Source organism: Mollisia scopiformis, assembly GCF_001500285.1.
Source record: "Mollisia scopiformis unplaced genomic scaffold LY89scaffold_1, whole genome shotgun sequence".
Classification (NCBI taxonomy): Eukaryota; Fungi; Ascomycota; class Leotiomycetes; order Helotiales; family Mollisiaceae; genus Mollisia; species Mollisia scopiformis.
Genome location: NW_017263581.1, coordinates 807837 through 822129, shown reverse-complemented (window position 1 = coordinate 822129; position 14293 = coordinate 807837). Strand labels below are relative to the sequence as shown.

The window sequence follows — 14293 nt, the reverse complement described above, 5'->3', positions numbered from 1 at the left end:
ATAGAAGGGAATGCACGTCGTTCTTCATGTTGTTCTTCCAGTGTGCCTCCCTGATCATATGTCGGTTTCTTGCGACTCGATTATTTTACTTAATCTAAAGAAGAGAGAATTTAGACCGCTTTAAAGTGCTCTATTGCTAAGGGACTTCAAATCTTGAACAAATTCTGTTTCACCCTCTTCAAGTTGAAGCAGCATGCCTCCACATTTTTGACAAGCTAACATATGGTCAGAGGGCTACAATGTAGCTTTAAAAACTTGGCTGATATTTTGGACTTACATTGTTCCACAACTTTGGAACAATATCATCTTCATATCACAAAATTTTAACAATAATGATACTTATCTAACTGCGGATTAATTATTCCGGGGATTGAGGTCAAAATAAAAAAAAGAATTGGTGTTCTGCCTTCCAGGCTCCAATTGCCCAGGTTAACAAATTATGAGCTCACGTGATCTGACTGGAAGCGAAAAATCCCACGATATTAGAACGCGTTTCGCGCTCGATCTTCTTTTTTTCTTCTTCAGGCGTACCAAACACAAAACCCCCCCCTGCAGAAACCCTGTCATGGATTATGATAGCTTTGGCCGCGTATCATGCCTAGGTATGTTTACAGAGTCGAGTGTTTACTGCACGACAATGTCTTGATTCCGCGAATATCTGGACTCTGGTGATGGCAGCCCTAGTACCTGAAAGCCCTTTTGGGATGGTACGAGCGCCTCCTGCAGATCTCAGACCAAAGATGCTCGATGGATCCTTCAAGAAACGACAAAGTCAACGACAAGCTTTCGACTCGACTACAAATCACCCGGTAAAGTCAACGACCAGCATTCGACCGGACTAAAAACAACAATGACGGTGTCCTTGACTAGCCCTCGACCCAACAGTATCTCAGCAAAGGGTGAAGTTAATGGCCAGCACTTGAATACGCCCACTTTCTCTTCAGTACATTTCAACATTCCAAGATCGCTTCCTTCCTTTCGATATAAGCTCTGCGATCTCTTGAACACTCAACATCTCGCACACTGAACCTTAGAGACACCTCTCTAGTCCTTCCAAATATTCCATCACTCTTAAAGCGACCAAACAAAGCAGCTTCGACAATTCGCACTTGACTAACCTCAATTCGAAGTCAGTGTCAAAGACAACGCGGTCTCGTCAATTTCCTCGTGCGAAACACAAGCGAGCAAGCGAGCATCCACCCCGTGCTTTCCTAGCTCAGAGTGCCAAGACACATTCGAATGGCACCTTCTCACTTCACAACCAACGAAACACCTTCTTGCCGTAGGAGCTCAACCAAGATGCTGCTTTCCTATCTCAACAATGCAGGCTTCTCTTCTCCATCCTTACAAACGACACCATTCAGATCACCACGTGCTGCCAATGGTCTCCAGATTCCAGATCCAGAACTTGTACCATCATGGTGTCTGATGCGTAAGTTTAATTGCATTATTTTCCCTTTCGTACGGTCTAAAGCTAATTCAAAACCCCAGTACTACTTCCCTATCTCCTGTGCCTCAACAACCGTGTTCCAACTGAGGTACGTGCGAGTCTGACAAATGGCGAGGGTCAAGATGCAACGGCCGTGGACAATACTACAAGAAAAAAGGCGTTGAACGGCCAGAAAAATGCTGGAATCGACCGAAGAGAGCTCCGATCAAATCTCCAAGAGAAAAGACAGCAAATCTCTTACACAATTTTAAGGACATGGTTGGGGAGGAGCTTTGAAAGCATTCCGTACTTGGAAATACTCTTGATAAGAAAGCTGGAGCTCAGGAAGTCGAGCAATCATGGAAGCAATTTGCAGAACAGTACTCGATCGTTTCCAATAATGGACGAGTATGGCATGGTTCTTACGAGAAAGTACAACGATATGAGGTAAATGAAAAAGAACTCATGCCATTCCAAGCAAGTCCCAATTGCGCCAAGAGCATGATATGGCATGAAGGCGTATGGAGGTATCATGCAGGCCCCAACATTCATCCAACTGCGTGTACGTCCCAGCCCTATCTCAAGCACACATTATTCATGTACTTATCCCTGGCAGTGTACTTGAACTACCTAGCCGATATGTATCAAAGGCGTGTACTGAAAGTGTATCACAAGCTTGCGACCTCGCAAACCGACAAGCAACGGGCAGATTTGATCCTTCGAGCTGATCATTTATATCTCATCAACGCCATGGTTCCATGGGAAAGAAAGAAGCGGTGGCGCTGTTCTGCTCCCACGATCTTCGAGCAAGATGAGCTACAACGACAGGAGGATACCGGATTTGTTTCTGAACTTTTGCTTTCCAAGAAATTAGCTACCGAATCTACCTCGCCACTTTGGAGTCTGAGCCGCACCGGGTCCTTGCGCGAACTTCCAGTATCAATGTCTGAAGTGGCCTTCGTGGAAACTATTCTGGGTGAATTCGAAACCAGATACAAAGCGACCATGAGAAGATTAAAGGACGTGCCTTACCCTTTTGATGGAAGCTCTGTGTATCCTAATAATTGGACTTGGACCACGTTCTTTTCCATCGTTCAAGAGAGGTAAGTGCCCATCTCCCACCAACAGCTGCTTTGACTGACCTTGAGCAGAAAAGAGACTATGTTCAACTTTTGCGATGCCAGATTTCAAGTCGCTCCTCCCATCCGAGATCTCGTGTTGATGATCTGTTGGCAAGTAAGGTTTTGTCTACTCAGAGGTGAATACAATGATAACGTATCGTAGGTGATTATTGGACTACCTAATGCTGAAGTGCCTTTCGAAGAGCTAGAGTACAAGGAATTCCTAGGTCTTCCTAGGTCTCCTTACACACGACATCCTCTGAGATTTAGTTTAGGACACAGGGCTCATGGGCTACCTATGACTACCGGATGGCCTGCAAAATACACTTCCGCCAAGGATTTTGACCATAGGAACTGCAATATAGCCTTCGAAACTTGGGCTTCAAACACGGCCAAATCTAACTGGGATAATCATACGGAAGCTATTCGCCAAGATTTCCTCGACAACCTCAAAGACGATTGTTCTCCCTTCTGGACAGAAGCAGAATTTTCCAAACCAGCACCGCCCCTTCCACTGGCTGCGTTTAGATCATGCGCATTCTCAGCAGCCTCATCAAATTCGCAAGCCGATGACAGTGATGATTGGGAAGCATCGCTCGCTGAGGAGAGTGTGCTCAACGATCTTGACTTGCAATGGTGTGAGGAGCTTTCGATCCAGGAAATGGAAGATGGTATCGACTTTCTAGCGTCTGAACTAAAGATGGCAGACTATTTTACAGGTTACGAAGCTCAATACGAGGACGGATATCAAGAGAGGACCACGAGAGTGCTCGCTAAACTTATGAGTCTCCTCAATGGGGCACCTCCATCTCATTGAATCGGACGTCGACGATAGGGATAGCTGCGCGGTTGTGAGAGAATTTAGCCATGAGATTTGGTGGCACGTCTATTTTTTCCATCATCGTGTCATGGAATCGTTGCCCACATGGAAGAAATCGCTGCTGAGATGGGGGATCGATGGATGGAACATGATAGAGATTAGCTAGCGCAAAATGACAAATGACAATTGCTGACTACGAACCATGTGTCTTCTGCAATGCAATCAAACAGTCTACCAAGTGTTCAATACCTCTTAAATCCGAGACGTACTGTCTACTGCGTCTTTCAAGCTTCGAGTGTATTGTTCTGGCACAATCGGAGCGTGCCGAGCGATAGTGCGCTTACCTTCCTGTAAATGCGTCGAATCAGAGTAGTATATGCTCCTTCTTGTCCTTGTGTGAGGACTGTTGCACACGAAAGACTGAACGCAACGGATTTGTAGATGCGACCATGCTACCAGGATGACTCCACATATGCTTGCTGCTGGTATAATGCCCTTTGCCAGCTGCAGGTATATAGTCTTGATAAAGGCATCTACAGAATAGGATTCCTAAGCCTAGTTCGAGTTTTGTCCATCGTAATTCAATAGGGTTGAATGCGAAAAAGCTACAGCGATAACACCAGCATTTCGATGGGAGTGGGTTTGAGACGGTAACCAAAATATTGAATGAAATGGGAGAATGATGATAGGATTCATACTTTGACGGCATCTCAGCTAGATAGACAAGGATTCCTTTAACACTGATGATGGAAGATGAACGAGAAATTGCAGCCACGATTTTCTCGCCGTGAGGTTACCGTCAGGGCTGGAGCCTCGCTTATACAGCGAATGGCAACACACAGTAACAATACTGAGGTAAAAAAAATCAACAAAAAAAATGGTTTGAGTCTTACGACATCGGGAATTGAGCCCTGAGATTGATATTAGAATGAGTTCATCAGATATTAGAACAGATAGTACATACCGAGGCGGGGCTCGCTGAATATCTGTCAGTATTTGCACAGCGTGTGTTGCGAGGTAATCTACTCACAACCCGCGACCTTGAGGTTATCTGTGCTAAGAGCCACACGCTCTACCGATTGAGCTACCCGGGCTTGTTGTGACAGGAATCAGCTTAAAACTTAATATCAAGGCTGTGTGTGATGTGGCTCTTAAGCCGAACATTTAGCCTATCATATCTCTCAAATTACCCCACTTTTGACCCTAGTTCACACCTTAACTTCGTCTTTGAAGGATGAGAAAATGAGATCACATTTATTCGAAAGTACATTCTTGTTTCTGGTCTGACTCGAACGTTTGTCAATCTGAAATTTATGGACAGTCTACGGAGGGTTAAAGCCACACGAACTATATTAAAATTTGAGTAGAAGCAACAATTCGAGATGGGCTAAAATGAACAAGCCAATCATGAAGATCGTTCTTGCCAGAGAAAGAACGATAGCCAATGTCGAAATGTAAGCACCCAAGGATCAAAGTGTCTAAAACATGACTGCTACAGACAGGCTAAAGATGGCTACAGATAGGGGCTCGCTTCACGTCCTCGAAACAAGGTCGTCGCGACGCAGCAGCGGAATTCGGGATGCGGCAGCGAAATGAACAAAGAAGATACACAAGATCTAGAACAAAGTGACTTGACAAATCAAAGTCCCAGCACGGCGCCGTGTACCTGGTCGCACTGAACATCTTCGTGATAGTTCACTCCCGGTAGTAACCCATTCTCAAGCTTAAGCTCGTGAAAATCGACCAATCACATTCCGATTGACTTCACAAGCGACACCAAAAGGGGTAGGAGGGGAAGCAATAATGGGGTACATGTGAGAGTCGCTTATCGACGGCAGTACTCGATAAGACATGCAGAGCAAGGAATGTGGATCCTCTGACTACAAATGTAAAGCCATGACTACAGCCAACCCAATTCAATGGCCGATCTCGCATTCTCATTTCATACCTTCACGTCCTTATGACTCTTGGATTGGTTTCCATACAGTTGTCTTGACCGCTTCTTAGGTTTGCTGTCCAAACGCCCTTGGCTCGACAACGTCAACGGTTGGTCCACATCGTCATAAGTACCAAATCTCTTAGCCTCGTCCTTCATTTCTCCTACATATCAAAAATTATGGCTCCTCCTTCAGCAATTGACATCGAAGGTGTCACAGACACAGAAGCTATTGCTATTCCAGATCCCTTGTCTATCAATGGCATTGCTTCACAAAGATTGAAAGCTGGCAGACTGATCGCAGGCACTGCAGCAGGAACCAGTAGCTCCCAGTTCAAAAGCCCAGTAAGTATTAAAAATTTCCCAGTGTATCCTGACTGACATCGTAGACCATTGGCAAACCAAAAGCCAAAAGATGGGACCGCAAGTAAAGTATACCCCACTCTTGATCCCTTTCTAACTCTTACAGATTACCTCACTGTCGAAAGTAAATCAAGACATCCTTCAGCCCTTAAAGGTGCCGCAGTTCACCTCAAGAAACCCGGCTTGATCTCCCTCGGTGGAGGAATCCCCCTCGCAGAAAACTTCCCAATCGAAGAAATCTCCGTCAAAGTCCCAACCGCACCCCACTTCTCCGAGAAGGAAGCCAGAGAAACAGGCACAGTCCTCACAGCCGGAAAATATGATGCATCTGAAGGAAGCAGTGTGTATGATCTCTCAATTGCCCTCAATTATGGACAAGGAACGGGATCTGCGCAGATGCTACGGTTCATAACAGAGCACACTGAATTGGTGTGCAACCCGGCATATGCGGACTGGGGATGTACTCTTACGGTTGGAAGTACATCTTCTTTAGACAAGAGTCTCCGCACGTTCTGCGAGAGGGGCGATGTTGTACTTGCAGAGGAATACACATACTCTTCAGCAGTTGAAACAGCATCTTCTCTTGGCTTGGACTTCATCCCTATCAAGATGGACTCCGAAGGTCTCCTCCCAGAACACATGGACGAGATACTAAACCAATGGGACGAAAAAGCAAGAGGAGCCCGCAAACCACACGTCCTATACACCGTCCCAACAGGCCAAAACCCCACCGGCGCAACACAGAGTGCATCAAGAAGAAAAGCCATCTACAGAGTAGCCCAAAAGCACGACATCTACATCTTCGAAGACGAACCCTACTTCTTCCTCCAAATGCAACCCTACACCGGCCCCTCCTCCCCTTCTGTCCCCGCACCCCAGTCCAACGAAGCTTTCCTCCGCTCCCTGGCCCCAACCTACCTCAGCATGGACGTCGACGGGCGCGTCATGCGCATGGACTCATTCTCGAAAGTCATCGCACCAGGCACACGCGTCGGTTGGATCACAGCCTCAGAGCAGATCATCGAGCGGGTGATCCGAGCCAACGAATCATCCGTGCAGAACCCGTCCGGAATCTCGCAGATCATCCTGTTCAAATTACTCGATGAGCATTGGGGCCATGCCGGGTATCTGCAATGGTTGATTAACCTACGTATGGAGTATACCAGCCGTCGAGACGTCCTCCTGGCTGCTTGCGAGAAATTCCTCCCTCGAGATCTCGTCACTTGGGATCCTCCCGCTGCAGGAATGTTTGTAAGTCTCCCTCCTCCTCATCCCCCTTCCCCCTTCTTTTATGATTCAGCACTAATAGCAACCCCAAGCTCTGGCTCAAAGTAGACCACACCAAACACCCCGCCGTAAGCACCAAACCGCTCCTCGACATCGAAGAAGAGATCTACCTCGCAGCCGTCGAAGAAGGCGTCCTGGTCGCGAAGGGCAGTTGGTTCATTGCTCAACGAGGCGGGTTCGTGTCGCAGGAACTGTTTTTCCGCGCTACGTTTGCGGCGGAGAGTGAGGAGAAGATGGCGTTTGCTATTGAGAGGTTTGGGGTTGCTGTTAGGAAGAATTTTGGGTTGGTGTGAGTACGAGGAGTTTGAATGGGAAGGGGATTTATGGAAGGTGATGGTATATGATTTACGGAGAGGGGCGTTGAGATTTTTTAACAGGTTGATATGGATTTCTAGAATAATTGGATAAAATGTTATTCTTTTAGTCAGGTGAGTGTAGTTACTCAAATTTGTGAATCAATCACTTCTTCTTTCATGGTTCTCCTCCTTTTTTGTAGTCAGAGATTCAAGCGTCTGTCACTTCATCAGAGTTCAAAAAATTATTCAGCAATCTGAACTATTTCAAGAAACCAAGATTTTATACCCCAGAACCCCATCTGACGTCTCACTCAAGCAAGTGAATAAAGTCCAGCACCCCATTTCTTTACATCGCACCATTATATCATCACCCCAATTCTCTCTTTTATTCTGAACCACAAACCGAATCACTCCCAACACCAGCTTCACACCCTCTCACATCAATCTATATAAACCTCCCCCACCTCCCCCTCTCTCCCCCTCCCTCTACAACATTCCTCCCTCACACACAGCCAAAACAGCAAAATGCGGTGTCCCAAATGCAACCGATCAGAACGCGTATGCCACAAAACCAAAAAGAGCTCGAGCTCAAGTACCAGCAAGACCAAACCAAGCAGTAGCAGCAGCAGTACCTCCAAACCCACCACGAAAATGGAGTCCAGATATCCTACCTACCACGGATCCGGAAGCCAGAGGATAAGTTCAAGTTCCCACCGACCTTCAGGCTCAGGATCCAGCTCTCGCCGCAACAGCGCCGGTACGCAGTTCCCGACCAACCCTCTCTTGTCGGGGGGCAAGAGTACGTTTAGTTCTCAGCGGGATGTCGATATGTCGAAGCGGCAGACCATGCGGTCAAGGATGAAGGAGGGGAGCATCGAAGCGCGGGAACAGGATAAGTGGGTGATTAGTTAACTTGCGCAGAATGGCGCGTCCAGCTGCCCTGTCTCGTGTGGGATAGGGATAGGGACGGATATCGATGTATTGGAGGGTGACACTTCGTTTCCAACAAGCAGATTGAAGAGGGAAAGGGAGGTTGGTATGCTGGCGGAATCACAGAAAATGGACTATGGGACCGTTGGTCGGGCCCACATTATGGGAAGGATCCATACTATGCAAATATGAATGAGGAGCAGTTGAGAGATATAAGGATTTTGCGCTTTGGAAGTGAGAACCCGACAGTGGAAGATAAGCTGTGGAAGACAACGCTCCCCAGGCCGAGTGATGCGGAGATCGCGCGCAGCCCCGTTCCCCAAACCGAAAGAGATCTTTTCGCGGGTACGTCGAAAAGCACGCTCCAGTCAGGAGGCGGTATTCAGAGCGGCTTGCAACTGAAAAACGATCAGGGCTCAGGATATTATGGACCTTGGAAAGGATCGGGCAGTATAACAGGCGCAGGCATTTGGGGAGGTGGCAGACCTGGTTCGCACCGTTGAGGTTGAAGTGAGAGCTGTTAGAGGTAGAGGAGGCTGACAGATGCTTTGCGAGATGTTAAAGTCTGAGTTCTGTTGTAGAAGAATCGTCTTGCAAGAGCTTGCAGATGTTTGCGAGATATTTGGAAGTCTGAGATCCGTCGTAGCAAACCAGAATGAAGATTTCCTGCCACTATCTGAGACGATGAACTGTACCCATTCTCCAAGAAAGGTGATTATTACTTACCAATGTCTCCTTTCTGAACGAACCCCCAACCGCCAACTTCCCGAACAAACTTCTTGCTTCAAAATTTTTGCATAGCCGTTAAGAAGAAAAGAGCAATATAAACAAGGTAGATGGTAACGAGATCATTGAATAAGAGTGCCAGAGACTTTAAGGTGCTAACAAGGAGGAAGGTACTAAAACAAAGGCAAAATTATAAACAGAAAATCCAACAGGCGCAAGTCTGCTCCCCCGAAGCAAAACACCCAAACCTTCACAAAAATGGCCAAAGCTTAAATCCCCAAATTCTCTGCATCGCTTGGGTCCAGAAACTCGTATCCTCTCTGAGCGTCAGCAGCGAGCTCAGCTCTCGCTCGGTTCCTTATCCTCCTCTTCTTCCTCATGACCGCCATCTCTACGGATGGCTCTCGATTCCTTACACCGGCTCCACCTACGAGCACATCGTTCATGTTCCTTGGATTAGCAGGATTGACATAGGGATACCCTGCATCCTCGTCCCACAGTGTAGACATGACAAATTTGCACAAATCTGTGCGGTGATAGTGGGCGTCCATGTCGGGATGCGGGTCGGTTGGGATGGCGGCATTCGGTGCACCGGCGATGTAGCCCATGCCTTCGAGCTCTTCATAGTCCCATACATCAAGAACTGGATTCTCGGGACTGATGCCGGCGTGATCGTGGAGATGCCAATCACTGGCAGAGGTGCGACACAGGGGACATGGGAATGTAAGCTTATCGGGGTTGTCCCACATTGTCCTGACGCAAGTGAAGTGGACGTAATGGTTACAGTGAAGGCGCATGAAGATTTTGTCCGGTTCGTCTTTATAATCCTCTTGACAAATGCAACAGTCTCCTTCGTAGAAACCTCCCATACGTGCAGCGGATGGCGGATCGGTAGTGGCAAGGGGATGGATGGTGAACAACTTTGACCAGACATTCGCTTCATTTGAAGGATTGTTGGTCTCCGCTAGCTTATAATGCTGCTTCATCGTTTCGAGCTTGGTCCAGAAGGCTTCAATCAAAGGGATCAGATCCGGTTGGCCTTTTGCAGAAGTATCACACATCACGTACAGCTGTTTCCTACAACAGCGAGTTAGAACGAACACCAGCTTCGAAGGTGGAGCCTTCCTTACCACGGCCTGCTTTCACTCCATTCAGTCAGGAGAAGTTTGTTTCGTCGTAGTCTATTGACCTCTGCGGTTTTTTGAAGAATGCCAATCATTCTCTGCTCTCCCATCTCTACACTGGGATCTGCTTCATCGAGAAAAACTTCTGGGTCATAATCCGGATCTCGAATGAGTGTTTCTGCCATAAAAAACCACTCGTCATCATAAACAAGTCGCTTTGACACCAGCACATCTTCAATATGGGATACGTCCGAGGCTTTGTTAAAATCTCTAGTTTTGCGCAGGATTCTACTCCAGAGTTTCCACATAACAGGTAGGCCTTGTAGAGCCTATTTTCAAGATTAGCTATGCGTGCTCCGCGTGGAGCATTTGACGTGTTGCGAACCTACCAATTCAATCGCGGGTTTGATCCTATCGGGACGAAGATTGTATACACGAGTTTCGGCTTTTGTGCGAGTACGTGTGGGTGGTCGGGTTTCTGTGTCAATGAATTGCCCCAGGGCTTTTAGAGCAGCATCAATATCCTGAGAGGTACGATGGATCGTGCTATACCTAGCGAGATTATCTTGTTGACTTTCTGGGTCTCTTTTAACGTCCCGCATCTCCAAACTCAAAAGAGCCAGAGAGAGTTGGAAGTTTCGATACAAGTAGCCCAAGCCTCTATTTTTTATCTCTGGGTTCGGCGAGCCATCTACAGGGATTCCGATGACAAGGGTTCTGTAATGCAACATACGTATCCAGGCTCGATGTAAAACCCAAGCTATGGTAAGAGCATCGTGTTGTGGTGGGATGTTCTCGCCGTTGGGAAGAGGCCTGGCTGTGACTTCAGGATTTCTACCATCGGCAAATCTTCTCAATATACGCAGATGTTTCAACAAGCCCCAGAGCTCACGTATTGGCGACCAAAGGCTTGCTGTTGGATAGAGGTCTAGGACCCTCTTGCTAATGGGTTTGATGTATCTTCTCTTTTTTGTGATGTTGTTCGACCAGTATTCATCACCGTCGTCGTCTATTTCTCTGTCCCAACCCACAGCCTCTACGTCGTCAAAATCGATGTCTTCAGTTCCGAGTTTCTTGCCATTCTCAAGTACTGTTGCTATGATATGAAGAGGCGTGTCATCATCAGGGATCAAGGCATCCTGGACTCAGGTCAGCGCAGGCATAAGCATGCTCCTAATAGTACGTACGCTACCTATACCCCAAAGCAAGACATCGCGGTCGAACATACCCCCTTTAAGCTTTTGCATCATTTCATCTATATCAGCCGCTCTCTGGGGTCCAAGTCTCGCTTTCGCATATTTGGAGATGTCCTCAAGAATATAGGAAAATTCGCCATCCATTGATCTGCTAGAGAACCAGGGATCCGTATCAATGTACCAGGGAGTCATGGGCTGCGCGCTCGGGTCCGTGCCTGGACCCAAGTTGTCCGGGACGATTCCGGGCGTCTTCCATGGCTTGTAGAATAGGTCAGTGTCATCTTCCAGCTCGTCATACCATAGATCCTCCAAGTTCTCTATTCTTTGTTGTAGTCTCGCGTCTCGATCTGCGCGCAATCTTGCGACACGCGAACCCATCTTGAAGCAATTCCTCGGTGAAAGTGCTTGAAAGTAACGAAGGACTCCTAGAACAAGTGACACGAAATGGATATTGGCGGGTACTGGATCGGACGAAAAGAATTCTCACACAGCACGCATTGAGGTGATCACATTCTTTGTCCCTTTGGTAACGCTAGCAACGCAGCAACAAATTTAAGACTGGAAGGAATGCAAAGCAATATAACTGGAGAAGGCCATTGGCCATGAAAGCAGAAAGCGATGTTGCTGTGAAAAGGGAAAATCGGGAAACACGATGTGCGCGAAGAACACATCTTGGGAGTTGATTTTAGAGGAAGGAGGAAAGAAGGAAGACCAGCGTGCAAATGTTGCCTCTCGTCCCAATGTGGAAACTGCCCTGATGCCTCGACATCAAGCATGACCGTGTCACCGAATAATCCACGCAGACCCCGGCCCTCGATGGAAAATATTTCATTATTACGGTCCAGTAGTAGCTACAGTGTGGGTATTATCATCATCTCATCATAATCGTTTCCATCCCATGATTTAATCAATCATGTGTCCATCCCGGAACGCCATTCCCTTTTTTTTACCTCTTCCATTCGAATAATACACAAGCTCTTTTCTAGAGCAAGATTCTCTCAGCTAATGCCGCGCCCACTCCAAGAAACGCGATACTATGCCATATCGCAGTGTTTTTCGCTGCAAGTGCACTCGAAGTGCTTATACCAACCACTTTTCCGTTCGCACCACAATTTTGCCCGAAACAAGCAGCATCGGACGTTGTTGCCAAGGCTGTAGTTGTTGGTGTAGCCGTGATTAAGAACCCTTGATTGTCGTAGGATTTTGGAAGAGTTTGGTACCCTGCTGTGAAGGTATATGTGGTAAGGAATCCTTGATTGTCGTAGCCAGTCGAATATTCAAGGCCAGCGCCCGATGGCGGCGATGATGGCGATGGCGATTGGACCACTGAAGAGTAGAGGGTTGATGTTGCTAATGTCTGAAAATTCGTTAGTACTTTTTCGATTGAGAAATTGGGGGAAATCGGTGAGGGACATACGTACTGCCGCAGAACTTGCAGGCACGATTTTTCCGGATGAAGTGATGATCCATCCGCTGGGAATGCCGGCAGTGGAAGTCACGGCTTGAGTTGCTGTGGAAAGAGTCGTAGATGCTACCCAAGGCCAACCTGTCAGAGTCGAGGTCGAGCCATGGGTGTCTCCAAGTCCTGCTGGGATGGACGGTGATGCAGAAGTCACTGCAGGCACATCTGCTGAGGCTACCGTGCTTGCTGCTCCGCCAGAATTACCATTCACAGATCCCCCAACTGCTTCAATTGACTCCCAGTCGCCACTGGTATCGCCATATTTGTATTGCGTTCCAGTTGAGTAATCGGTAACCGCAACGGATTGGACGGTCATTGTGAATGGACCATCTGCGTAGTTGGTCGGACCTCGAGCCCAGGCAATGGTTCCCGCCGGATTGGAAGGATCACCTCCTGACCAAGAACCAAACTTGACTCGCATCGGTGTTTGCGGGTATTGGTTTGAATCGGCCGTTGCAGGTGTCAAAACTCGTACAATTGTGCTCCCAACAGACCAAGTGATTTGCTCCGAAGTCCATTCCACGGTATAGGTAATGAATTCGCCCTGATTGTTGGCTGCTGGATTGAAAGCGCCCCGATTGTACGTCGTAACATCTCCTTTGCCGAAGTAATTTGTTTGAACCTCCGTACTATCCGCTCCCAGCCATTCCATGTCAATTTCGTCGAGGTCGTCCGATTCTAGTACCAACGTACTGACGATTCCTGCGCCCGGAGCTGCCTTCATTGTGACCTGAACCTTGCCAAACATGATGTAAAAGACACTGGCCAGTTGCGGTGCATCGCCTGATTCCGCAACGGTGAAATGGACGCCGCTCGAGTCGTAGGTGGGAGTTCCGGAGGCTGTGAAGGAGTTGACGGAGCCTTTCGTAAAATCAACACTGATTGCTTTGCCCAAGGCGGTATCTGCTGGACATCCAGCTGTTGTTTGTTAGCAATCGGACTTTCGGAAGCAGTGGGAGTTGTGAGACTTACTGGAATAGAGAGGATTGCACGACGAATATGTTTGCGCCGCGACATTCTGGCAGGACAGCAGTGCAGCCGCTGCAAACGTGAAGATGGACCTTGAAATCATTATGCAGATCGATGTGTAATGTACAGAGAAAAGAAATCCGCGAAAGGACGCAAGAAATAGGAAGAATTGATCAGTCCACTCTGATTGCGAGCGTGATCAAAGTTGGCAGAAGGTTGAGATCAGAACTGGGAACGCTAGGATGCTTGTATCGGTATAATACAAGAAGAGTGCGATATAGGTGGGAGGGGATGGTCTGCTGGAGGAAATGCAGAGAAAGATGAGAAAATGCCGGCATATGCAGCTACCGTAGAGTTCTTAAAAACCTGCAGCAGATTAAGTTGTCTTCCAGCCACGCATAGAAGAATTCTACGTCAGCAGCGGATGTGTCAATACAGGGGTGCAGGACTTGACAACAAGATGATTGTGTTCTCGTATTGACCAGAGGAGGCTGGGAGTGGGCCTTGCTTGGTTGTCACCTTTGAGAATTGTCTTGGATACGACGACAGTGGTGGAAGCTGATTTGTTGTGAAATTTGACTGGGAAGAGGAGGCTGGAGAAAATGGCGAGGCTGGCCGAGTCGAGGCGCTAAGC

General features: G+C 47.6%; 6 protein-coding genes across 6 annotated transcripts; 4 read left to right on the top strand and 2 right to left on the bottom strand.

The window, feature by feature from the left end:
- The first annotated feature begins 1041 nt into the window (after positions 1 to 1041).
- Positions 1042 to 2201, top strand: LY89DRAFT_8345 (uncharacterized protein). The gene is made up of 3 exons (XM_018223442.1): positions 1042 to 1432; positions 1492 to 1991; positions 2046 to 2201. The coding sequence occupies exons 1-2, from the start codon at positions 1240 to 1242 to the stop codon at positions 1878 to 1880; spliced, it is 582 nt and encodes a 193-aa protein (XP_018078337.1). The 5' UTR covers positions 1042 to 1239; the 3' UTR covers positions 1881 to 1991; positions 2046 to 2201.
- On the top strand, positions 1432 to 3458 carry LY89DRAFT_8331 (uncharacterized protein). Its single transcript, XM_018223441.1, has 5 exons — position 1432; positions 1492 to 1991; positions 2046 to 2532; positions 2581 to 2665; positions 2714 to 3458. The coding sequence occupies exons 2-5, from the start codon at positions 1895 to 1897 to the stop codon at positions 3365 to 3367; spliced, it is 1323 nt and encodes a 440-aa protein (XP_018078336.1). The 5' UTR covers position 1432; positions 1492 to 1894; the 3' UTR covers positions 3368 to 3458.
- Positions 3459 to 5270: 1812 nt separating this feature from the next.
- LY89DRAFT_633729 (PLP-dependent transferase) lies at positions 5271 to 7485 on the top strand. The gene is made up of 4 exons (XM_018211355.1): positions 5271 to 5651; positions 5696 to 5729; positions 5776 to 6920; positions 6989 to 7485. The coding sequence occupies exons 1-4, from the start codon at positions 5487 to 5489 to the stop codon at positions 7247 to 7249; spliced, it is 1605 nt and encodes a 534-aa protein (XP_018078335.1). The 5' UTR covers positions 5271 to 5486; the 3' UTR covers positions 7250 to 7485.
- A 226-nt stretch (positions 7486 to 7711) lies between these two features.
- On the top strand, positions 7712 to 8825 carry LY89DRAFT_712929 (uncharacterized protein). Its single transcript, XM_018218014.1, has 2 exons — positions 7712 to 8009; positions 8309 to 8825. Exons 1-2 carry the CDS (start codon positions 7778 to 7780, stop codon positions 8683 to 8685), a joined length of 609 nt encoding a protein of 202 aa, XP_018078334.1. The 5' UTR covers positions 7712 to 7777; the 3' UTR covers positions 8686 to 8825.
- Positions 8826 to 8939: 114 nt separating this feature from the next.
- LY89DRAFT_712928 (uncharacterized protein) lies at positions 8940 to 12028 on the bottom strand. Its single transcript, XM_018218013.1, has 4 exons — positions 11220 to 12028; positions 10422 to 11171; positions 10039 to 10361; positions 8940 to 9985 (listed from the first exon to the last, which is right to left on the bottom strand). Exons 1-4 carry the CDS (start codon positions 11604 to 11606, stop codon positions 9178 to 9180), a joined length of 2268 nt encoding a protein of 755 aa, XP_018078333.1. The 5' UTR covers positions 11607 to 12028; the 3' UTR covers positions 8940 to 9177.
- Positions 12029 to 12040: 12 nt separating this feature from the next.
- LY89DRAFT_776179 (uncharacterized protein) lies at positions 12041 to 14211 on the bottom strand. The gene is made up of 3 exons (XM_018222019.1): positions 13663 to 14211; positions 12650 to 13608; positions 12041 to 12585 (listed from the first exon to the last, which is right to left on the bottom strand). Exons 1-3 carry the CDS (start codon positions 13760 to 13762, stop codon positions 12211 to 12213), a joined length of 1434 nt encoding a protein of 477 aa, XP_018078332.1. The 5' UTR covers positions 13763 to 14211; the 3' UTR covers positions 12041 to 12210.
- Positions 14212 to 14293: the final 82 nt, after the last annotated feature.